Here is a 25124-nt window from a genome sequence, read left to right as displayed (position 1 = left end):
TTAGTGGCTTTTGTAGTAGAATAGTGGGGTGTCTAGATGGCAGGAAGTAGAGTCATTTGTAAGCACGGGGACTGGGATGGAGAACATAAACAATTCTTTCTCAAGCCTGGGTGTCTAGATGGGGGAAAGATGTGTCAGAAATATGAAGGTCAGGGGATGTTGGTTGTTATGGCTTGTTTTGTTTTGGGGATGGGAGAGATGACAGAAAATACAGTTCCTGCCATGATTCCATTTATAGCCCAGCAGTGGAGAGGAACTCTCCTTAAATGAGACACCCAGAAAGCTTCTCCTAGGCCAGATGTCATTTGAAGGCCCAAAGGCCTGATGGAGGCACTAACCATTTCAGTTGATTTTCTTTGATATTCAGTAATCTGAAAAAAGAAGCATCATCATCAAAAAGAAATGAAGATCCTGGAAAAAGAAAAACTGTCCCTCCCAGACCTCTCCACTGTGGTTATGTAGCATTTCCAGGTTGCCATTCTTTAGGACTCGAAATCCACCTGTGGTGGCAAGACCCTACACTTGCCCTCAATGATTGCCCCTTCATGTACATACTCTGCTGGTATGAAATGTTTGTGTCCTCTCAAGATACATACATATATATATGCCCTAATTCCCAATGTGATGACATCTGTAAGTGGGGCCTTTAGGAGGTGATTATGTCCTGAGAGTGGGGCCCTCATGAATGGGATTAGTGTTCTTAGAGGAATTATGAGAGCAATAATCTATCTCTCCCACATGTAAGGCTATGGCAAAAAATGCACCCACCTGCAAACAAGGAAGAGGGCCCTCACCAGAAACAAATCAGTCAGCACCTTGCTCTTGGATTTCTCAGCCTCCAGAATCATGAGAAAAAAAAAATCTGTTGTTTAAGTCACCCAATCTATGGTATTTGTTATAGCAGCCCAAGTGGACTAAAACAACTGCATGAACATGATGAGACACTACTCTCATGACTATGTTGTATTACATATTAAGAGGAAGATTATCTTGGGTGCACCTGGCCTAATTAGGTAAGTCTACTAAAAGCAGAGTTTTCTCCAGCTGGTCATAGAGCTGCATGTCAGAGATTTGAAGTCTGAGAAGGATTCAACACACCATTACTGCTTTGAAGATAAAGAGGGGCACATAGCAAGGAATGTGGGTGGCCCTATGAGCTGAAGGTGGTCCCTGACTGATAGCCAGCAAGGAAACAAAAACTCTAGTACTACAAGCACATGAGCTAGATTCTACCAACAACCTAAATGACTTTAAAAGCAAATATTTCTCCAGAGCCTCCAGTCAAGAACTCAGCCTGGCTGACATCTTCATATCAGCCTTGTGATCATTTGAGCAGAGAATTCAAGGTAAGCCACATCTGGATGTCTAACTTACAGAACTGTGAGTTAATAAATAAATGGTTTTTTTACGAAAAAGAAAGGGAAAGGAAAAGTAGTGAAGATATAGCAATCGAAACTATCCAGAATGAAACACAGAGAGAAGAAATACTCAAAGAAATGAACAGAATATCACTTTGAACAGGAGCTGTAGGGCAACTTCAAGAAGCCTAATATATGTGTAATTGGAGTCCCTGAAGAGGAAGAACTAGGACTGAAAATATTTGAAGAAACAATGTGCAAAACACCCCAAATTTGATGAAAACTATAAAAACAGATCCAAAAATCTCAACAAACTTCACGCACAAAAACATGAAGAAAACAACATCAAGGCATATTGTAATTAAACTGCTCAAAACCCATGAAAAAGAACATCTTTAAAGCAGCCAGAAAAAAAGACACATTATGTACAAAGACCCAAAGATAAGAATAACAGCAGATTTTCCACTAGACATCATTCAACATAGACATAAACAAAACAGCATCTTTAAATATTTAAAGAAAAAAATACCAACCTGGATTCTGAACAAAGCAAAAATATTTATCAGAAGTAAGGGGAACAAAAACCAAAAGAATTCACCACCAGCAAACCTCTACTGCAATAAATGTTAAAAGAAGTCCTTAAGGCAGAAGAAAATGGATACCAGATAAAAATGCGGATCTACACAAAGAAACAAAGAATACTAAAAATTGCAATTAAATGAGTAACTCAAAAGACTTTTTCTTATTTAAATTTCTTTAAAAGAAAACTGAATGTTGACCATCAATAAGAACAATGTAGTATAGGTTCATAACATATGTAGAAGTAAAATATCTAATAACAATACCACGAATGCCAGGAGACAGACGGAAATATGCTATTATAACATTCTTACACCATGTACAAAGTGATATAATATAACTTGAAGCTGGAATGTTAAAAGCTAAATACATATATTAATATTATGAACTCTAAAACAACCACTGAGAACGCAAAAATAAGACAGATATCTAATACATGAACAAAGGGGATAAACGGAATCATAGAAAACTATTCAATGCCAAAAGAAGGAAAAGAGGGAAAAGAAAGAACATATGTGTTGAATAGAAAATATGGTGAGATGGTAGATTTAATCTCAAACCAGTAATAACATCAAATGTATATGAAATGCAGAGATTTCAGATTGGATAAAAAGGTAAGATCTAATTATATGTGGCCTATAAGAAGCCTACTTAAAAATAAACAGACAAATAGATGAAAAGGTTAGTATGGAAATATTACACCATGCTGAAACTAAGAGAAAGCTGAAGTGGTTCTATTAGTAATGAAAAAAGGAGATTTCAAGGAAAAAAATATGACTGGGGAAAAAGAAGTTCATTTCATAATGATAAAGTGGCCAATTCATTAAAATGATAAACTAAAACTTTATATACCTTATGGAGCTTCAGAATATATGGAAGAAAGGCTGATAAAATTGGAAAGGAAACAAACAAGTCTGCAATTACAGTCTGAGATTTCAAGCCCTCTCGCAGCCACTGATAGAACATGTAGAGAGAAAATCAGTGAGGGTATAGAATACCTGACAATGCTTCAGCCAACTTGACCTGTGATATTTGTAGAACACTCCACACAGAAACAGCAGAGTAGACACTGTTTTTAAGTATGCATGAAATGTTTACCAGGGTAGATCTTGTAATGGGTCATAAACAAGGCTCGACAAATTTAAAAGGATTCAAGTCATCTGCGACATAATAAGAAATATATATATTTGGTCTTTGCCCCCAATTTCTGACACAGAGCTCCTAAAACCCTGGTAATTTCCTGAGTGATATGAGTGCTGGAAGAATCTTTTGTTCTAACATTTGGTTTTGATCCCAGTTCCTGACACAGAGTTCCTAAATCCCTTGGAATTTCCTGGGTAACAGAAGCATCATTTGCTCTAATGACAGACTCTCTTGGTGGCTCCTGGATAGTTTCAGGATAGGAGCTGGTCACCAGAAAGACCAAGCCATGATTAGAAGCTTGGAACTTTCAGCTCCCTCTCTCCCCTTCCTCTGGGGCTGGAGATTGAGTTAAGAATCAGTCATGTCTGTGTGATGAAGCCTTATAAAAATCCCTAAAGTATAGGACTCAGAAGTCTTCCGGGTTGGAGAATGCATGCAGGTATCAATAGGTTGGAGCACCCTCTCTCTGTGGGAACACAAGCTTGTTCACTCGGGACCCCCCGGACCTGACTCTACAAAATACACTGGAAAGCATCAACAACAGAATCAAACAAGCAGAAGAAAGAACTTCAGAGCTTGAAGACAAGGCTTTTGAATTAACTCAATCCATCAAAGACAAAGAAAAAAGAATTTATAAAATGAACAAAGCCTCCAAGAAATTTGGGATTATGTCAAATGATCAAACATAAGAATAATTGGTGTTCCTGAGAAAGAAAAGAAATCTGAAAGTCTGGAAAACATATTAGAGGGAATAATCAAGGAAAACTTCCCTGGCTGTGCTAGAGATCCAGATAGCCACATACAAGAAGCTCAAATAAACCCAGAAAATTTACCACAAAAAGATTATTGCCTAGGCACCCAGTCATCAGGTTTTGTAAAGTGATAACAAGGAAAGAAACTTAAAGCTGTGAGGAAAAAGTATTGAGTAACTTATAAAGGAATACCTATCAGATTAACAGCGGATTTCTTAGCAGAAACCCTACAAGCCAGAAGGGACTGGGGTCCTACCTTTAGCCTCCTTAAACAAAACAATTGTCAGCCAAGAGTCTTGTATCCAATGAAACTAAGCTTCATAAATGAAAGACAGATAGTCTTTTGCAGACAACAAATGTTGAGAGAATTTGCCACTACCAAGCCAGTACTACAAGATCTGCAAAAAAGAGCTGTAAATATTGAAACAAATCTTCAAAATACATCAAAATAGAATGCCCTTAAAAGCATAAATCTCACAGGACCTATAAAACAGTAACATAACGAAAAAAAGGAAAAAAAGGTATTCAGGCAACAACCAGCATGATGAATAGAATAGCACCTCACATCTCAATGCTGACATTGAATGTAAATGGCCTAAATGTTCCACTTAAAAGATACAGAATGGCAGAAAGGAAAAGAATTCATGAACCAAGTATCTGCTCTCTTCAAGAGACTCACCTAACAATATATAAGGACTCACATAAACTTAAGGTAGAGGGGTGGAAAAATATTCTATGCAAATGGACACCAAAAGTGAGTAGGAGTAGCTATTGTTGTATCAGAGAAAACAGACTTTAAAGCAAAAGCAGTTGAAAAAGACAAAGAGGAAGATTATATAATGATAAAAGGACTCGTCCAACAGGAAAATATCACAATCCTAAATATACATACACCTAAAAATAGAGCTCCCAAATTTATAAAACAATTAGTATTAAACCTAAAAAAATGACATAGACTGCAATACAATAATAGTGGGAGACTTCAGTACCCCACTGACAGCACTAGACAGGTCATCAAGATAGAAAGTCAACAAAATAACAATGGACTTCAACTATACCCTAGAACAAATGGACTTAACAGATATTTACAGAACATTCAACCCAACAACTGCAGAATGTACATTCATCAGCACGTGGAACATTCTCCAAGACACAGCATATGATAGGCCACAAAGAAGTCTCAATACATTTCAGAAAATTGAAATTATATCAAGTACTCTCTCAAACTACAGTGGAATAAAACTGTAAATCAATTCAAAAAGGAACCCTCAAAAGCATGCAAATACATGGAAATTAAATAACCCACTCTTGAATGATTGTTGCATCAATAATGAAATCAAGATGGAAATTTAAAAATTATTTGAACTGAATGCTAATAGTGACACAACATACGAAAACTTTGGGATACAGCAAAAGCAGTGCCTGCATCAAAAAGTTAGAAAGAGGACAAACAGTCAATCTAAGGTCACAGCTCAAGAAACTAGAGAAACAAGAACAAACCAAACCCCAAACCCAGCAGAAGAAAAGAAATAACAAAGATCAGAGCAGAACTAAATACAATTGTAAGACAAAAATAATACAAAAGATAAATGAAAAAAAGCTAGGTCTTTGAAAAGATAGACAAAATTGATAGACCATTAGCAAGATTAACCAAGAAAAGAAGAGGAAAGATTGAAATAAACTCGATTAGAAAAAAAACAGGGGATATTATAACTGCTACTACAGAAATACAAAAGATCATTCCAGGCTACTATGAACACCTTTACATGCACATAGTAGAAAACCTAGAGGAGATAAATAAATTCCTTGAAATACACAAGATTCCTAGATTAAGCCAAGAAGAAATTAAATTCCAAACAGACCAGTAATAAGCAGCAAGACTGAAATGTTAATAAAAAAAAATGCCAACAAGAAAAAGTGCAGGATCAGACAAGTTCACAGTTGAATTCTATGAGACACTCAAAAAAGAATTGGTACCAATCCTATTGATGCTATTTCAAAAAATACAGAAAGAAGGAATTGTCCCTAAATCACTCTACAAAGCCAGTATCACCCTAATACTAAAACCAGGAAAGAACATCACAAAAAAGGAACATTACAGATCAATCTCCCTGATAGACATAAATGCAAAAATCCTCAACAAAATATTAGCTAATGGAATCCAACAGCATATAAAAAAGGTAATCCAACATGATCAAGTGGGTTTCATAGTAGCGATGCAGGGGTGGTTTAACATAAGCAAGTTAATAAATGTGATATACGACATAAGCAGAATTAAAAACAAAAATAGCATGATCATCTCAATAGAGACCGAAAAAGAATTTTACAAAATCCACCATCCCTTTATGATTAAAACCCTCAGCAAAATCAGCATAGAAAGGACATACTTTAAGGTAATAAAAGCCATCTATGACAATCCCACAGCCAACATTATACTGAATGGGGAAAAGGTGAAAGCACTCCCGTTAAGAAGTGGAACAAGTCAAGGATGCCCACTTTCACCACTTCTATTCAACATAGTACTGGAAGTCCAAACCAGAGCAATGAGACAAGTGAAAGAAATAAAGGGCATACAAATCAGTAAAGAGGAAGTCAAACTGTCGCTGTTCACTGATGATATAATGGCGTACCTAGAAAACCCTAAAACCTCATCGTAAAAGTTCCTAGAACTGATAAATGAATTCAGCAATGTTTCAGGATACAAAATCAATGTACACAAATCAGTAGCACTGCTATACACCAACAGCAACCAAGCTGAGAATCAAATCAAGAACTCAACCCCTTTTACAATAGCTGCAAAACAAACAAATAAACACAAAAACCACTTAGGAGTATATTACACCTAAACAAAGAGGTGAAAGACCTCTACCAGGAAAACCACAAAACACTGCTGAAAAAAATCAAAGATGACACAAACAAATGGAAACACATGCCATGCTCATGGATGGATAGAATCAATATTGTGAAAATGACCACACTGCCAAAAGCAATCTACAAATTCAAGGCAATTTCCATCAAAATACCAAACTAGAACAATTCTAAAATTCATACAGAACCAAGAAAGAATCCACATAGCCAAAGTAAGGCTAAACAAAAAGAACGAATCTGGAGGCATCGCATTACCTGACTTCAAACTATACTATAAGACTAAAGTCACCAAAACAGGTGACTATGGAAGCAGGCTCATAGACCAATGGAACAGAATAAAGAACCCAGAAATAAAGCCAAATACCTACAACGAATTGATCTTCAATAACGCAGACAAAAACATAAACTGGAGAAAGCACACCCTATTCAACAAATGGTGCTCGGATAATTGGCAAGAAGAATGAAACTGGATTCTCATGTCTCACCTTATGCAAAAATTAACTCAAGATGGATAGAAGATTTAAATCTAAGACCTGAAACCATAAAAATTCTAGAAGATAACATCAGAAAAACCCCTCTAGACATTATCTTAGGCAAGGATTTTATGACCACGAACCCAAAAGCAAATGCAATAAAAACAGGGATAAATAGCTGGGACTTAATGCAACTAAAAAGCTTCTGCACAGTAAAAGCAATAATCAGCAGAGTAAACAGACAACCCACAGAATGGGAGAAAATCTTCACAAACAATGCATCTGACAAGGGACTAATATCCAGAATCTATAAGGAACTCAAACAAGTCAGCAATAAAAAAACAAATAATTCCATCAAAAAGTGGACTAAAGACAAAAATAAACAATTCTCAATTCCCAAATATACAAATAGTCAACAAACATGAAAAAATGACCATCATCACTAATTATTAGGGAGATGCAAATCAAAACCGCAATGTGATGCCACCCTACTCCTGCAAGAATGACCATAATAAAAAAAATCAAAAACCAATAGATGATGGTGGGCACGTGGTGAAAAGGGAACACTTGTATACTGCTGGTGGGAATGTAAACTAGTACAAACCACTACAGAACACAGTGTGGAGACTCCTTAAAGAACTAAAAGCAGAACTGCCATTTGATCCAGCAATCCCAGGTATCTACTCAGAGGAAGAGAAGTCATGCTACAAAAAAGATACTGGCACACATGTTTGTAATAGCAGAATTCGCAATTGCAAAAACATGGAATCAGCCCAAATGCCCATCAATTAACGAGTGGATAAAGAAAATGTGGTACAAATGTACTATGGAATACTAATGAGCCTTACAAAGGAATGAAATGGCAGCATTCGCAGGAACCTGGAAGAATCTGGAGACCACTATTCCAAGTGAAGTAAGAATTGAAATGCAAAAGTAAACATCGTATGTTCTCACTCATAAGTGGGAGCTAAGCTATGAGAATGCAAAGGCTTAAGAATGACACCATGCACTTTGGGGACTTTGGGGAAATGGGTGGGAGGTGAGTGAAGGATGAAAGACTACACATGGGGTGCAGTTTACACTGTTTGGGTAAAGGGTGCACCAAAACCTCAGAAATCACAACTAAATAACTTATACGCATAACCAAACATCACCTTTCCCCAAAAAACTACTGAAATAATATTTTAAAAATAAATAAAAGTTAAATGAGAGAAATGACATTAGTGTTCAGAGACAATCTATTCATGGATGTATGAAGGCTGGAAATTATAGGAAATCCACATAAAATCAACATTGTCAGTGCTAAAACAAAACCTGATGGCTCCATTTTCTTAAGAGCAAAATTGCAAAAAGTGATATTAACATCCATCCTAGAAGAATGAAACACACATCACCTTTACTGATATGAGTAAATGATTTGTTTTTCTTTGAAGGAGTATCCAAGTGTATTGTGTTCATTTTCAGAAAGAGAGCACACTTCTGTCAACAGGCATCTGTAGTTTTCAGGACCAGGCAGAAATTCTATCTTCCTTTAAAGGTCAGGAACAAAAGTAGAGGCAGATGCTAGGCCCCTCTGCCCAGAGCCAAGTGGTTAGGACCATCAGGGGGAAGGATGGAGGCTTGAGCTTCCCTGGTCCCCCAGATCCTCTGGGTGCTGCCCTCCCCCACTGCAGCTGCCCCCTGTGACGTCTCCGATTCCGCGAGGTGCTGCCCTGGCCCGTGCGGGACCCCATGGCCAGAGGGAGCCCAGCGCTCGATGTCTTGTGTGCTTTCTGGAGTCCTGATTCCAAAGGTCACCAAGCTCTGCACACTTGGCCCCAGCCAGAAACTTCTGGAAGCCCAATTTCTAAGGAAAGGTCTCGACCACTGCACTGTTGTCATGGGCAGGTACCTGAGCTGATTCCTGGGCTGGCCCCGGGCCAGGGTGCTGCCCCAAGCCCAGAAGCACCGGGATATGCGGTCCAGGCCCATCCTCTGCTCCCAGGTCAAGGACCACTGCAAAGTCGTCTGTGTCAATGGGAAGCGCTGGGTCTGCACCAGGCCCCTCCCCACAGCCCCTCCCGACTGGGACTACGCCCACATCTGAGAGAGATGGTCCCCGAGGCCCCGGGAAACCCCAAAGGCACTTTCCCAACAGGCCACCACTCCTGAGTATCACCGGGCTGGACTTTTACAAGGCTCACCTGGCCTACGCGAAGCGGTGGCTTTGGAAGCATCTCTGAAAGAAACACAGCAGCCCCAGTAAGGGGCTTATATATCAAACTCTCATCTCCCTGGGACAGAGCACCTGGAGGAAGGGGTGGCTGTGGGCACAGCTTCCACAGACTTAAAACATTCCTGCCTGTTGGCTCTGAAGAGAGCAGTGGATCTCCCAGCACAGCGCTGGAGCTCTGCTAAGGGTCAGACTGCCTCCTCAAGTGGGTCCCTGAACCCCATGCCTCCTGACTGGGAGACACCTCCCAGCAGAGGCCAACAGACACCTCATACAGGAGAGCTCCAGCTGGCTCTGGTGGGTGCCCTTCTGGGATGAAGCTTCCAGGGGAAGGAGCAGGCAGCAATCTTTGCTGTTCTGCAGCCTCCACTGGTGATATCCAGGCAAACAGGGTCTGGAGTAGACCTCCAGCAAACTCCAGCAGACCTGCAGCAGAGGTGCCTGACTGTTAGAAGGAAAACTAACAAACAGAAAGCAGTAACATCAACATCAACAAAAAGGATGCCCATGCAAAAACAATAACATCAACATCAACAAAAAAGATGCCCCATCTGAAGATCACCAACATCAAATAACAAAGGTAGATAAATCCATGAAGATGAGGGAAAACCAGCACAAAAAGGCTGAAAATTCCAAACACCAGAGCACCTCTTGTCCTCCAAAGGATCATAACTCCTTGCCAGCAAGGGAGCAAAACTGGATGGAGAATGAGTTTGATGAATTGACAGAAGTAGGCTTCAAAAGGTGGGTAATAACAAACTCTTCTGAGCTAAAGGAGCATGTTCTGACCCAATGCAAGGAAGCTAAGAACCTTGAAAAAAGGTTAGATGAATTGCTAACTAGAATAACCAGTTTAGAGAAGAACATAAATGACCTGATGGAGCTGAAAAATACAGCATGAAAACTTCGTGAAGCATACACAAGTATCAATAGCTGAATTGATCAAGTGGAAGAAGGGATATCAGAGACTAAAGATTAACTCAATGAAATAAAGCATGAAGACAAGATTAGAGAAAAAAGAATGAAAAGGAATGAATAAAGCCACCAAGAAATATGGGACCATGTGAAAAGACCAAACCTACGTTTGACTGGTGTACCTGAAAGTGACAAGGAGAATGGAATCAATTTGGAAAACACTCTTCAGGATATTATCCAGAACTTCCCCAACCTAGCAAGACAGGCCAACATTCAATTTCAGGAAATACAGAGAATGCCACAAAGATACTCCTTGAGAAGAGCAACCCCAAGACACATAATCATCTGATTCACCAAGGTTGAGATGAAGGAAAAAATGTTAAGGGCAGCCAGAGAGAAAGGTCGGGTCACCCACAAAGGGAAGCCCATCAGACTAACAGCAGATCTCTCTGAAGAAACCCTACAAGCCAGAAGAGAGTGGGAGGCCAATATTCAACATTCTTAAAGAAAAGAATTTTCAACACAGAATTTCATATCCAGCCAAACTAAGCTTTGTAAGCGAAGGAGAAATAAAATCCTTGACAGACAAGCAAATGCTGAGAGATTTGGTCACCACCAGGCCTGCCTTACAAGAGCTCCTGAAGGAAGCACTAAACATGGAAAGGAAATATCAGTACCAGCCACTGCAAAAACATACCAAATTGTAATTACCATCGACACCATGAAGAAACTGCATCAACTAACAGGCAAAATAACCAGCTAGCATCATAATGACAGGATCAAATTCATACATAACAATCTTTTTTTTTTTTTTCTTTTTTTTTTTTTTTTTTTTTGAGACGGAGTCTCGCTCTGTCACCCAGGCTGGAGTGCAGTGGCGCGATCTCGGCTCACTGCAAGCTCCACCTCCCGGGTTCACGCCATTCTCCTGCCTCAGCCTCCCGAGTAGCTGGGACTACAGGCGCCCGCCGCCACGCCCCAGTTAAAAGACACAGACTGGCAAATTGGATAAAGAATCAAGACCCATCATTGTGCTGTATTCAGGAAACCCATCTCACGTGTAAAGACACACATAGGCTCAAAACAAAGGGATGGAGGAATATTTACCATGCAAATGGAAAGCAAAAAAAACGAGGGTTGCAATCCTAGTTTCTGATAAAACAGACTTTAAACCAACAAAGATCAAAAAAAATAAAAAAGGGCATTACATAATAGTAAAGGGATCAGTGCAACAAGAAGAGCCAACTATCCTAAATATATATGCACCCAATACAGGTGCACCTAGATTCATAACGCAAGTTCTTGGAGACCTACAAAGAGGTTTAGACTCCCACACAGTAATAGTGGGAGACTTTAACACCCCACTGTCAATATTAGACAGATCAACAAGACAAAATTAACAAGGATATTCAGGACTTGACCTTAGCTCTGGACCAAACTGACTTAATAGACATCTACAGAACTCTCCACCCCAAACTGACAGAATATACATTCTTCTCAGCACCACGTCACACTTATTCTAAAATCGATCACATAATTGTAAGGAGGTTAGTTTTAATGTAAACAAATCTGTCCTTGTTTACCTTGGAGATCTGGGCTAAATCATGGTAAATGTACAATACATAATTATCAAAAAGTACAAGTGTTTCTTCTTCACCACAGTGTTCTGAATTTGAGTCTTAAGTGAACCTCACTCCCTTCTGTCAGAGGACTTTTTGTAATGGAGGAACAAATTGAGAGTGGCCTTGGGAAGGTACTCACAGTGCCTCCACGTGGAATCTTAGCTGTTGGGTCCCCTCCCCTCCCCTCCCCATCTTTCCTTTCTTTTTTTTTTTTTTTTTTTTTTGAGACAGTCTCACCCTGTGGCCCAGGCTGGAGTGCAGTGGTGCGATCTTGGCTCACTGTAGCCTCTGCCTCTTGGGTTCAAGTGATTCTCGTGCCTCAGCCTCCAGAGTAGCTGGGATTACAGACACGCACCACCAAGTCCAGCTAATTTTTGTATTTTAAGTAGAGATGGGGTTTCCCCATGTTGGCCAGGCTGGTCTCAAACTCCTGGCCTCCAGCGATCCATCCACCTCAGCCTCCCAAAGTGCCGGGATTACAGTTGTGAGCCACCACGCCAAGCCGGGTTTTTCTTTGTCTTTGTTATTCCAGAAGTTATTTTTTATTCCAGGTATTTCTCTTCATTTCCTAGGACAGTCTGAAAGTTAAGCCTCCTAGATCTCAAGGGAAACTATCAATAGTGTTTTGTGGATAATGGCTTTGGCTCTGTGTTCAGTGAACCATCTAAGTCTCTTGTGAAATAAAAACAAAACAGGGATTGAGGAGCAAGGGAATATCTCTGAGGACAACATGAAAATGGAAAGCTTTCGGCAGAAAGAAGAGCATTAGTGAGGCATATTGCCAAAATTGAAGATGGAGGCATTAGGGATTCTAGCAAAGCTGTCTGACAAGGGAAAGGGCCTGCTGCCTGCAATTGGCCAAGTGACCAGAGGCCAAGCCAAGAGCTACTGGCCGGGCTCAAGGGCTCAGGGGCCAAGGGAGCTGAGTCCTTGCCCTCTAAAGCTCCCCAGTCTCCAAATTAAGAACCTCTCATTGTCCCAGAGCCTCTGGCAGGTGATCCCCCCAACAGTGCTAAGAAGGGATGTGACATCTTCCATGCCCTGTAGGAGTGATACTCATCAGCATTACTAGTTTTGCTGGGTCTCTAATGATCAACCATGGGAACATACACTGTTCTCTAAATTAAGACACCCACAGACCCAAGGAAAAGGGTTTGAGTCCTGAAGGAGTAGGGATGGAGGCAGCCCCTCATATGTGTACTTCCAGGACCGAACTGAACTTTGAAGAAGTGACACCCTTATTACAAAAATGTGTAAATATGAATCAGCCAGCCTCAGAAGAATTTGATCTGCCTGTCTCTATCACAGCGGTATTTTTATACAGTAGTATAGTCTTAAAACCTTGACTGTTGCAAGAAAAGCTCAACTAAGATTATTTTTATAACTTTGAAGTTTTTCCACATTTTGTGCATAAAGTAAAAGTGTGAACATTTGTCACACCATACTATTTCAAAGGTGCATAATTCAAGTTCACATCAAATTTATAACATCCTGATGAAGGTGTAGTCGTGGGGGACAGCAAAGGCAGCTTGGTGAAGGACAGCATCACAGCTCCGAATATCATCTGTCTGCCTACAGATAACGCTTTTATATCTCTAGCCAGGTCCTGTCCTCTAAACTCCAGTCCCATAAATCCCATGCTGTATCCTGCAGGATGACCAAAGACATTTCAACCTTCTCATGTCCTTGCTTGACTCTTACCTGCCTTTCTAAATGCACTTCTCTATGTGCCAACTCCATTCTTCCAGTTGCTCAGGCCAGAAACCCTGGAGTTCTCCATGGCTTTCTCTCTTGCAGCCCATGCCCAGTGAGTCAGGAACTTCTTTGGCTCTACCTTCTCTCTGTCTCATCACCAAATGGACCAAGGCCCTAAACAGTTATGACACTGACTCCTTAGGACCCATATGCTCCAAAATATTTACTCTTTGGCCCTTGACAGAAAACAACTTCTGAGCCTTGTCTTATAGGGAGGATTAGAGAAGGAAGAAACTCTGAAAAGCTGGATGGTAGTAACAAGGGCCATCAGTTCAAAGGTGACATGAAGGATGACAGTTGCACACAGATGAGTTTCACAAATGTCTGCATCTACAGACAGATGGAAGAATAGAAAAAGGCTCTCCTGAAAGGATGAAAGGCATTCATATTTTAGACAATTATCACCATCTTACATGATGACCATCTAAACATACAGCAGGAAAAGGCAGAAATTGTTGGATCGGTTACCTGAAGGATCGGAACTGTAGAGACTGGCGGCTGTTGTTATGGGTCCTGGTGGGTGGATGGCGCTCGCTGAAGACCTCTGACTTGCAATCAGAATCCTGCTCTTTGCAGATGGTAAACGGGACATTGCACCCAATCCTAGCTGGGGCTTAAGGAGCATGGCTGACCGATAGAAAGTTGGAGGGACTTCGTAATGAGCATAGGGAGGAGAACAGAACTCTTCTTTTCCAGGGTGGTCTGTAACCTATGATAGACGAACAAAAACTCAATCAGAGACCTTCACATCATAGTGTGAGTTCTAAATAGGACCACGAGACGGAGGCTGAACCAATGACCACTCTGGTACCACTGAGCTGCTTGATCGCAAGTCCGCTACCTTCCCTGGGCCACAGTGTCTTCGTCTCCTGACTGACAACACACCTGGATGACCTCTCAGGTCTCTTCCAGTTCTACTACTCTACGAATCTATAGTTTACTGGGGTTAAAAAGAACTCACTGGATAAGATTTTTTTAATTCCATTGTTACAAAATCACTGGAATCTGAGTAAGCAGCCAAACTATAAATGTCAATAAAGCAAAAAAAGCATTTAGCAAATGTTCATAAAATTATGGAAGTTTTATTATACCTGTGGGAAAAAAAGCCGTAATCTGTATGATAACCTAGTCTTAGACTGACTAGATAAACTGTATCCATTTATATTAGATCTTTACTGGGCTACTTAGGAAGCAAAAAATTGCATTGTTAACAAGGGAGGAAACATTAGCCAGAAAAATAGGGAAGTTAATGGAAAATGTGTTTTCAGACCTGTACTGTGTGTTTACCTAATGACCTGAGCCTCAGTTATATCCTCTGGTCGTCTGCCCTAGTGAGGTGATGCTCCCAGGAAGGTTTGAGCAAGTTTCACCAGAATGCAAGTTCTAGGGCACAATCTCATCAACTGCTGACTTCAAAGCACCAAAAACAATGTCTAGCACATAGCTAGAGTCAATAAATATTTATTAAAGAATCATGTTTCCATTTTTCCCTAAGTTTAATAATAACATAACGTTACTGTTACTTTCTCCTGTAGCTAGCAGTTTGGCCTAGAATACAACCTGTGGGCAGTACCTTTTATATATGCAATTCTGTACTCATTAAGTCTGTTCATATTATCAATGTTTTTTTCATATTAAACATGAAAAAGAGAGAGAACTAAATAATCTATTTCCTTTAAGTTACAACAAAAAATAGTGCTAAGGGCTATAAATGAAAAGATACATCTGTTAATTAACTCTGTTCTAAATCACAGCACATTTTATGTGTCAAACTTGTATCTCAGGAATCATAAGCATTTAATAATATTCTTTAATAAGGGCTATAAAAGCTTTGATCCAAGCTGTTGAAGAGATAAACCCTTAAATTGATACTCATTTAATGTTGAAATAGATACAAAGTCCTCCTTCAAATTGACATTGTAGAAACAAAAGATTAGGCCTTTAAAGTTTTATCATAATCACACTGTAAAATATGCATGATTGTTATAGTAGATAGATTGTACTTGGCTACAGCAAATTATATTCCTATGAAAGAACATTCTACATCTGCACTCTGATAAATTTTTTAACATACTCTACTTACTCTCACTATCAATCTCTGGTTTTTCTCACATACACCCTTTTTTAATTTTAGTTTCTAAATTTTGGGTTCCATTGCACATTGCTTTGAGCAGGTGCTCTTATTAAGAAATTAGTATTATTTCCAAACTACGTCTGTCAGGTTTTAGGATTGCAATATGCTGATCTTAGTAGTTACTGGGTGCCTTGAAACTGAGTAGTATTTAGGGATTAAAATTCACCACAATCTCACTCAACAATGATCTTAACGATTTCAGTAACTTCAATGCCTATCATTTTGTTGGGTAATTTGTTTCTGGTGAGATCGCAAATTCTTTAAAAGTGGGAAAACTACGCCTTTGATGTCTAGTCTGTGCATTTTTAATTAAACAAGGGAATCTACAAAAAGCTTCATACTCTTTTCCTTAATCTTTACTGACAGAATACAGCAGGTGACACAGCCCAGTCATAAACACATACAGAACAATCCCAAACACTGCCATTTCCCTCCTTCCATCCCAATGGAGAGTTTTTAGAGAAATCACTTTGAAAGCAAACAAAAGAATCCTATGATTTCAAACGAACTCGTAAAGTCAAGGCATGCAAACAAATACATTCTTACCAGGCTGTCCCTCTTCCTATTTGCCCTGCACTGTTCTCAGTGGGATAGTGTGCCGTGCAGACAGAGGGTACAGGTGGAGGCGTCGTTAACAAGCCACTGGGATAGGGGTGAGGGAAGGGTGTCTGGGATGGTTAATTTTATGTGTCAACTTGGCTGGGTCGCAATACCCAGATATTTGGTCAAGCATTCTAGATGCTGCCATGAAAGTATTTCTTATATTAGATAAACGTTTAAATCAGTAGACCTTGAATAAAGCAGCAGACCCTTCAGCATGTAGGTGAGTCTCAGCTAATCAGTTGCAGGCTTTATTAAAAACAGACTGACTCCCCCTAAAGAAAAGGGGATTCTGCCAGGAGATCACCTTCAGACCCAAGCTGCAGCACCAACTCTACCCTAAGTCTCCAGGCTGCTGTCCTGCCCTGCAGACTTTTGACTTGCCAGCCTCTACAATCATGAGCCAATTTCTTAAAATCAATCAATCAATTTCTCTATATATATATATAGATAATGTGATGTAACCTCTCTCTATATACATCTATATCCATGTTTCTCTATATATGATACATATATAGAAATATATATATATAATATATATTGAAACAGAGAAAGAGACAAAGATGTATACACACCACACACACACACACACACCTATTAGTTCTATTTGTCTGGGGAACCCCAATTGATGCAGTGCCCCTCAGAGACGAGTGGCAGCAGTGAGGAGGGAGACAGCCCTGGATCATACCTCTGTACACTGCACGCACATCGCCCTCCCTCCATCCTCAGCCCTGCCCCTTTCTTCCCACCTCCCTTTACCAAAAATAAAAAGGGCTTCCAAGTTGTTGGAGGGAGGGAGTGTCCCTGAGACCTCAGGAGAGCCAGCGGCAGAGGGCACCTGTTTAGGAAAACATATCTAATACCTGGACATGACTAGATCCCAGATGATCTTGGAAGCCACTTGTGGAAGTTTTAAACGCCTGTGCTGCTCCTGCCAACTGGAAAAAGAGTTCCTCTCTCAGAAGAGTGCTTACTCTTGATTTTCCCACTTCCACCCATGCTACGTAACCAGCGGGGATCTGTCGATAATGATGGAAGTGTCTGAAGCTGGTTTGGGTTTTTATTTTTAAGAGGTTCTCATTTTATTTTAAAAAATCTGGTTTCTATAACTGAAAAATACTTCTATTGCAACACATTATCACAAATGTGTTCTTGTCCTAGAGACCAGACTGCGGCCGCCCCACGGTGAGCTTGGGGCGCACTGGCAGAAGAAGTCGGCTTTTTTATCTCCCTGCACTGAGCTCAAACACAAGAGGGGGACTCGCTGGGTTAGAGCATGTCAGAGCAGTAGCAGGTGGCCAAGGACCAGCCTGTTCCCCACTTTTTACGAGTAAAGAAGGTTATCATAGAAACGAGCCCAGCACAACACCTGGGTATCCTCCTGCAGCCTGAAAATGGGCCTGGGTCTCTCAGATGCTCTGATGATGGCAGAAAATGGTCCCCAGGTACAGGGAGGGAAACTGACATTTCAAATGAACTTGTAAAGTCGAGGCACAAAAACAAATAAATCCTTTGGAGACGACTTTGGGATGCTCGAAGTGTGAGGCCATGATGCTCTCTCCACACCAGTGGGGTCTCTCTGAACCCCTCAGAACCGCCAAAGCCACACAAAGTCCATACAATCCCATTTCCTTGAGTCTTGAGGTGGTGTCTAGATAATGAAGTAGAGAAAATAGTTTGGGGACAATATGCATATAATATATAAACTATTCTTGGAGGAAGCAGAAACAACACAGAAAAATATACAGAAAAATACAGAAGTGCACAAAGAAAGAATTACAGACAATGCGGGGTTTGGGCCTACATATCCAAATCAATTTCCCTCACGAGTTTGTTTTTATAGAGAAAAATCTAGGCTCTGGCTATGGTTTGGATATGGTTTGTCTCTGCCAACTCTTATGTTGAAATGTGATCTCCAATGCTGGAGGTGGGGTCTAGGGGGAGGTGTGTGGGCCTTGGGGGCAGATGCCTCATGAATGGCTTGGTGCCCTCCTTTTGGTAATGAGCAAGTTCTTGCTCTATTAGTTCTTGCTCTATTAGTTCCTTGATCCTTAAAGAGCGGCCTGGCACCTCCCCTACTCCCCTCTTGCTCGTCTCTCACCACGTGATCAACGCACACATGGTTCCCCTTCCCCTTCCCCCATGATTGAAGCAGCCTGAAGCCTCACCATAGGCAGATGCTGGTGCCATGCCTCCTGTCCAGCCTGCAGAACCATGAGCCAAATAAACCTCTTTTCCTTATAAATTGCCCAGCCTCAGGTAATCTTTCATAGCAACACAAATGGACTAAGACAGGTCTCTTCATGGAAACTCTGCAGTGATTCCCTGCCTTATAGAAGAGCACAGCTTCAGAGCCTGACCCTGAGCCTCAGAGGCCCAGGTGGATGAATGTTTAGAAATTTGAGAATGACTCACTGTAACCAAACTCAGAGACTGATGTATAAAACCAGAAGGGCAATTTGTTCACTTTTAATGGGAGACCACTGCCTAAAGCCAGACTCAAGTGTCCTCTAGCCAGAACATGCTCTCATTGCAGGGCACAGAGTAAGAAGTCACTTATAAACAAGATGTCATGCAGCCCCGTACAGCAAGACAAACCCTGCCAAGCTGACTGGACCCCTGAATTGTCCAGTCAGAATCCTCTCCAGAGATGCGAGGTAGGAAGTCAGTTACAACCAGAGGCCTGGTGGCAGGCCCAGAGTCAGAACACAGGGAGCAAGCTGTGTGATCTGGTTGCTAAGGACCTGCCTCAAGGCAGCACAGCTGGTCGGCTTGTTGGAGCACCTCGTCAGTGATTGCCTATGTCAGTGTTTGCTGCCAAGAATGGATTCAACTTTGTCTTTGTGCTAGATATGACAACTTCTGCTGTGATTGATACATGCTTTAAATACGCCAATACATCTAACCAAGCTAGAGTCCAAATTTGGACTCAATCATCCTATCTCTAGAAACCCTTGGTACACTTTTTTTTTTGGTTCCAACACATACGGAGTTCATGATTCAGTTATCATTCAACATTTTCTGAGCACATAATTATAATAAGCACCATTCTAATTTCTGGGAACACAATGGGGAAGAAAATATTGACAACAATCCTTTCCCTCGTGGAGTTTATATTATAGGCAATGCAGGAAAACTAAAGAAGTGTTTATGGCAGGTGGAGGCAGGTGCTAGGAAGAAATAAATCAGACAAAGGGGATTCAGAGGCAAGATGGGTGGCCTTCCCAAGGAGATAACGTTGGAGCACAGACCTAAAGGAAGTGAGGGAGAGAGCCACCTGGATAACTGGGAGAACATTCCAAGCAGAGGGAGGTACAAAGGTCCTGAAGCAGCAGAGTGAGAAAGGGAAAGTGGAAGGAGAGGAGCGGGGGTAGCTGACAGAGCCCCAGTAAGCACATCCTAAAGGCTTAGCCATCCTACAGGCCCCAGCTTGTGTTCCAAGCAACCTGGGCAGCTCTGGAGGGGGTTAGAGACAGGATGATCTCATCCTGCCTTTTTTTTTTTTGTCTGTTTTCTGTTTTGAGACGGAGTCTCATTCTGTCACCAGGCTGAAGTGCAATGGCGCGATCTCAACTCACTGCAACCTCCACATCATGGGTGCAAGCAATTCTCCTGCCCCAGCCTCCCAAGCTGCTGGGACTATAGGCGCCCGCCACCACACCCAGCTAATTTTTGTATTTTTAGTAGAGACACGGTTTCACCATGTTGGCCAGCATGGTCTCGATCTCCTGACCTCATGATCTGCCCACCTCAGCCTCCCAAAGTGCTGGGATTACAGGCGTGAGCCACCGTCCTCAGCTCCTGCCTTACTTTTAACTGATCACCCGGCTGTCATGAAAAGACTCCTTCAGGAGACAAATCTTTGTTCTGAGGTCTCGAAGGATGACCCACCATAGCTCCCAGGTACAGTGCAGTCTGAAACTGCACAGGCCTGAGTGAGACTCTCAGAGCTCTCCTTCCTTCATGGTGGGTGACTTAAAGCTCTCTGTCTGTTTCTGTATCTATACGGTGATAAAAACTGCCATACCAACCCTCAGGGAATTATTGCAAAGATTAGTGAAGATTAACAAAGATCCAATGCTATATGACACGGGCCCATTGCAGAGCTGGCACTCAATTAAATGTTAGTTGTAATTATTATTTTTATTTTAAAGAAACAGCGCAGGCCTAACACACTGCTTTCTGCTCATTTGCTGTTCTTCACATGTACGAATAAGAGATACTCCCAGGTAGAAAATACTCCCCATTGAGGAATGAGTCTGATCTATTTGAAGAATACAGTAATTTGGCATTCTTTCTTCCTTTGACCTGGCTTATATTATATTCACTTATTTAAACATGGAAGCCTATTTAATGCATACTCATCTAATTTCATACGAATTATAGCAAGTGAAATTTCAATGGGTCTCCTGAGATACTGGGTGCATCTTATTAAGAGAATCAGACTCTTCTAATTAAAAATGGTCATTTCTCTAGACAATCTCCTCTAGTCAAAGACTCCATTTCTTCACCAGTGTATCCATGGAAATCTGCAATTCACTTAAAGAGGACATTTTACTTTCATAACTCATTGAAAATATGTCACAGATTTTGGGACAGTCAACTTACAGACCATATCATGATGACATTCTCTTACCTCCTGCAAAAACTTTTCACTCATTTGACCGAAAGGATGTCCTGGGGGCTTGATTCCAGACACCATCAATCCGGAACTGAAGACCCTTGGCTTCTGCAGGTCTGGCTTGAATTTCTCATAGAGGTTGGCAGACGGCTTCAGGTCACCACTCACAGCCTTCTCTTCATGGGGAAGAGGCATGGTACATGTGGGCGGGGCATATGGAAGCCCCACTGGAAGCAGCGAGGCGTCCACCTGGCCCAGGGCCTGGGGACTCCTCCTGATGTAGGTGATGATCTTGGGCCTCACATGCTTGGGCTTGGGCATAATGACGGGCTTGGTTTCTGTCCTCTCCTCTGTTTTTTCAACCTGATGGTTCTCCGTTCCCTCCTGCGAGGAAGGTGTGTCCTTGGAATGTGTGAAGACAGGCTTGGGGATCCCACTGGGGCAGGCGTTCTTGTCAGGCACTTTGGGGGATGTGTTCGACAAGCGTGCACTATCAGCAGGGGGTGGTACCGCCAAGGGGGACACTGCATCCATACCGAACACGCTAACATCCTGAAAACGGCTACTGGGTGTTGTAGGCTGGTGGGTCATGTTCACAGTTGTCTCTGGGAGGAGGGGTGCTGGAATATTGAGAACTGAATCTACTCTTGCTGAGGTGCGTTCAATCTTATCAGCATTCTCTAGAAGGTTCCTGCTTTCAGCAACAGATGTGGTGATCTCTCTGCTTTCCCGTGCTTCTGAGCTGCCACTTTGAGGTTCCAGGGGCTCAGGCACCTCTGTCTGGCTCTCTCCAATGGAAGGATTGAACACCAGAACTGTAACACTGTCCTTGTCCACTGTGGGTTGCTCACTGCCCAACTGCCTTTCCTCCTCAATGACATCCAAGGGTTTGCTGTCAGTCAGATTAGTAGGAATAAAAGCCACATGACCATCACCTGGTGAAAAGCTGCCGGATGTCCTTTCACCCAACTTCCCACCTGCACATGGTGAAATGTTGCCAGTGGGCTGACTATCAGCCCCTCCTAAGGAAGCAGAGGCCTGTTTGGGGGTGGCGTGGAGAGAATCCGGCTTCCCTGGGTTGACTCCTCTCTTCTCTTCACTGTTGCCTCTTCCCACCCCAAGGTGGTGGAGGTCACTGTTTGGCAGAGAGCCAAGTGCATCGGTGGTTTCTGGGTGCGCCTCCCCACACAGATCCTTTCCCTCCAACGCTGAAAGATTCTCTTCCCTGTGGCATCCCAGATACCCTTCCTGGGCTGCCTTTCCCTCCTGTTCAACCCTCCTGGGTGAAACATATTTCAGCTCCAGCTTGGCCTCTGCCTTTCCCTGACCTAATTGTGCTTCTGGCTTACTCGGGATTTCCCTCGATGTCAAAGTCAGATTCAGAGCAGGCTCTGGATGGGCGGAACGTGGTATGTGCTCACTGCACGCCTGCAGTACATGTGCTCCCACTGTCTGGGTCTCTGAGGGGGTGCTCTGCTTGGTCTCTGAGGTAGATGGTTTAGGATGACGCACACTCTTTCCCTGTGAGGTACTGTCAGTTGGAGGGAACGCTGCCGGGAGAGCGCAGTCTGGCAACGTCTTCTGTGGCCCCTCCCCACCCCCAGGCACCTGACCCCGTGCTTCCTGGGAGTCAAGGGGTGCAGGCTGTGGATGCTGCGGAGTCAGGCTCCCGACTACAGCTACAGAGCTGCTTGCTCTTTCCAAAGAATGCCTCCTCAGTTCCTCATTGTTGAGGGTCTTTGCCAATTTATCCTTGGGAACGTGCCGGGGAATTTCAGCATCCCTTTTAGCCAAAACGTCTAGACTGGCCTCACCCATCACATTTCTCCAACTCGACAGACTCGGTCCCTGGATACTCCGCGGGGTCTGCGGGCTATCTGCGCCTCTCTCCATTGTGTGCTCCTCATTGAGTTCCCTCTGAATGGTTGAAGAAAGTCTAAAATCTTTCAGGCTGGTGGAGCCAGGCTGAGATCCCTTCTCAAAGCTCTGAAGTTGGTGAAATTCCTTATGGAAATGGGTACGGTTTTCTGGCTCACTTGAATTTGTATTTCCAATTTCATCTTCCAGGTCACATGTCTTGGACTCATCATGAGAGGAGCTGACCTCCAACATGATTTGATTGGCATTTGTATCTCCCAGACTTAGGATGCTCTCATTATTATTTCTTGCTGCATTTCTGTTGTCCCGCAGCTGAGTGTAACATGATTTCTTAGGAGCCACTGGGACGCTCATTGTCAACCCTTTGGTGGGGCTGCTTGCCATGCAGTCCTACTTAATGGAAATGGGCTGCCTTCAAGCTGCAATCAGATTAATAGGAAATTCTCAGGCTGCTTGTCCTCCCCTGACAATGTCAGCTTGTGACACTGCTTTAATCATTCTCAGAAGAGCTTGAAAAGCAAGCATTCTCTTGATATACAGCAGGAACTAGGTTCCGGCTGAATGAGAGCCAATTAGTCCGTGAAACCTAGAGAGAAATAAAAATACATTCACATTAGATGGACAAATAGAACTTCTCAGGAGGAAAAAAGTGGTAAACACAGATTTATTCGTCATTTCTATACTATTATTTCATTCACTCGATAGTTTTCTCAAAAACCTTTCTGATCAGGGCTCCTGCTGACCAAATACGGACAGAAATTAAACATCAGAATGTTTAATGTTAGAAATCGATTATAAATGCATGTGAAATCTTAAATCCAAATTTTAAACATCCACAAGTCTATACTGATACTGATTTAAAAGGGTGGAGGAGAAGTAAAGGCTCTTCTTTACAGAAGAGCATCAACGAATGTAGAAAAAAATTTACAGAATTTGAAAAATCACTATTTTGCAATCTCTGCATTAATAATTATCTTGCACAAGGGATGCCAAAGGTACAAACATTGGGTAAAAGATTGTTGGGGAACAAGATATTTATAGATGCTTAAAGTATCTTCCCCCCAGCTACTTTATTTCTTACAAAAAGAAAATTTGATCTTTACAATGGAGAGATCTGGTAGACACCACATTAACCACGTGATCAAATTTAACATCACTGGTATCGAAACTGACATGACGGACTCCTGATATTAGTTAGTTCTCAGGGCCACACATCACCTATGCAGTAATGTTCAACCAGAATTTAACCATGAGAAAATAACCTGGCGAATTTAAATTGAGGTATGTATTACAAAATAACTGGCCTAACTGGTCCCAAAAAAAAAGTCAGCAGAGGCTGGATTTTCAAAATATGTTAGCAAAGGATATTATTAGGACAATGAGAGATGTAAATATGGACTGTATATAAGGTACAGGTATGTCATAATTAATTTCCTTGGGTGTATAATCGTGCTATAATTATGCCAGAGATCATCTTTGTTCTTGAAATATCCATGCTTTAGAATTCAGGGGTAGTATGTCATGATTTCTCTAACTTATTCTCAAATGATTCAACCAAGAAAAACATGTGTATGTATGTGTGTGTGCATATGAGAAGGAGACATATGTGTGCAAAAGAGAGAAAGAAACTGGCAAAAGTCAACCATTTGAATATCTAATTAAGAATTCTACTACATCTGCAGCTTTTCTATAAGTTTGAAATTTTCCAAAATAAAAACTTGGGGGAAACGCTTCATTCCGGCCTTCGCGGCCTGCATGATCAGGCCCTGAACACCTTTCTGGCCTCATCCCCACCTCACCATCTGCTCTGCAGGCTGCTGCCACATTGGCCTCATTCCTCACAGTACCATGTTCATTACTCCCTGCCTCAGGGCCTTTCCACATACTTTTCCATCTGCATGGAATGTGGAACCATCCCCCAGCCTCATCTAACAAGTCCTTTGCATCCTTCAATATGCAACGTAACTACCACTTCCTCCAGGAAGCCTTCCTGACTGACTAGGTCGTCCTATAATGATGAATTTGTAATATCCTGTATTTTCACTTTGAAGAATTAAAAAAAAAAGACTTTCTGATTTGCTAGACACTGAAAATAAATATTGTCTAATACCTGGCATACATATTAGGCACTTAGTATGTATTTGTAGCACGGACGAATGAATACATGACCAGATGAATGATGAGGAAGATCAGTGTTATTTCTGCCCCCAAAGA

The 25124-nt window shown here is 41.7% G+C and overlaps 2 protein-coding genes across 4 annotated transcripts in view; both read right to left on the bottom strand.

Moving 5' to 3' along the window:
* The window catches only part of MTUS2 (microtubule associated scaffold protein 2), a 429948-nt gene extending 406451 nt beyond the window's left edge, over window positions 1–23497 (bottom strand). For all 3 annotated transcript variants that reach the window (XR_012426783.1, XM_045377128.3, XM_045377130.3), the window contains exons 1-2: window positions 21048–23497; window positions 14146–14386 (exon numbers count right to left, since the gene is read on the bottom strand). Coding sequence is in view for 2 of the 3 variants with exons in the window: in XM_045377128.3 (XP_045233063.2) it covers window positions 14146–14386; window positions 21048–23294 (2488 nt within the window). In the remaining variant the exon portion in view is untranslated. The remainder of the gene's footprint in view (window positions 1–14145; window positions 14387–21047) is intronic.
* The window catches only part of LOC141409003 (uncharacterized), a 208819-nt gene continuing 204742 nt past the window's right edge, over window positions 21048–25124 (bottom strand). The window contains exon 4 of the mRNA XM_074022127.1: window positions 21048–23496. Within this exon, the coding sequence (XP_073878228.1) occupies window positions 23401–23496 (96 nt within the window). The 3' untranslated portion in view covers window positions 21048–23400. The remainder of the gene's footprint in view (window positions 23497–25124) is intronic.

The sequence above is a fragment of the Macaca fascicularis genome, chromosome 17, assembly GCF_037993035.2.
Source record: "Macaca fascicularis isolate 582-1 chromosome 17, T2T-MFA8v1.1".
Lineage (NCBI taxonomy): Eukaryota > Metazoa > Chordata > Mammalia > Primates > Cercopithecidae > Macaca > Macaca fascicularis.
Note: the sequence above shows the minus strand (reverse complement) of the source record. Positions and strands in the feature narration are given on the sequence as shown.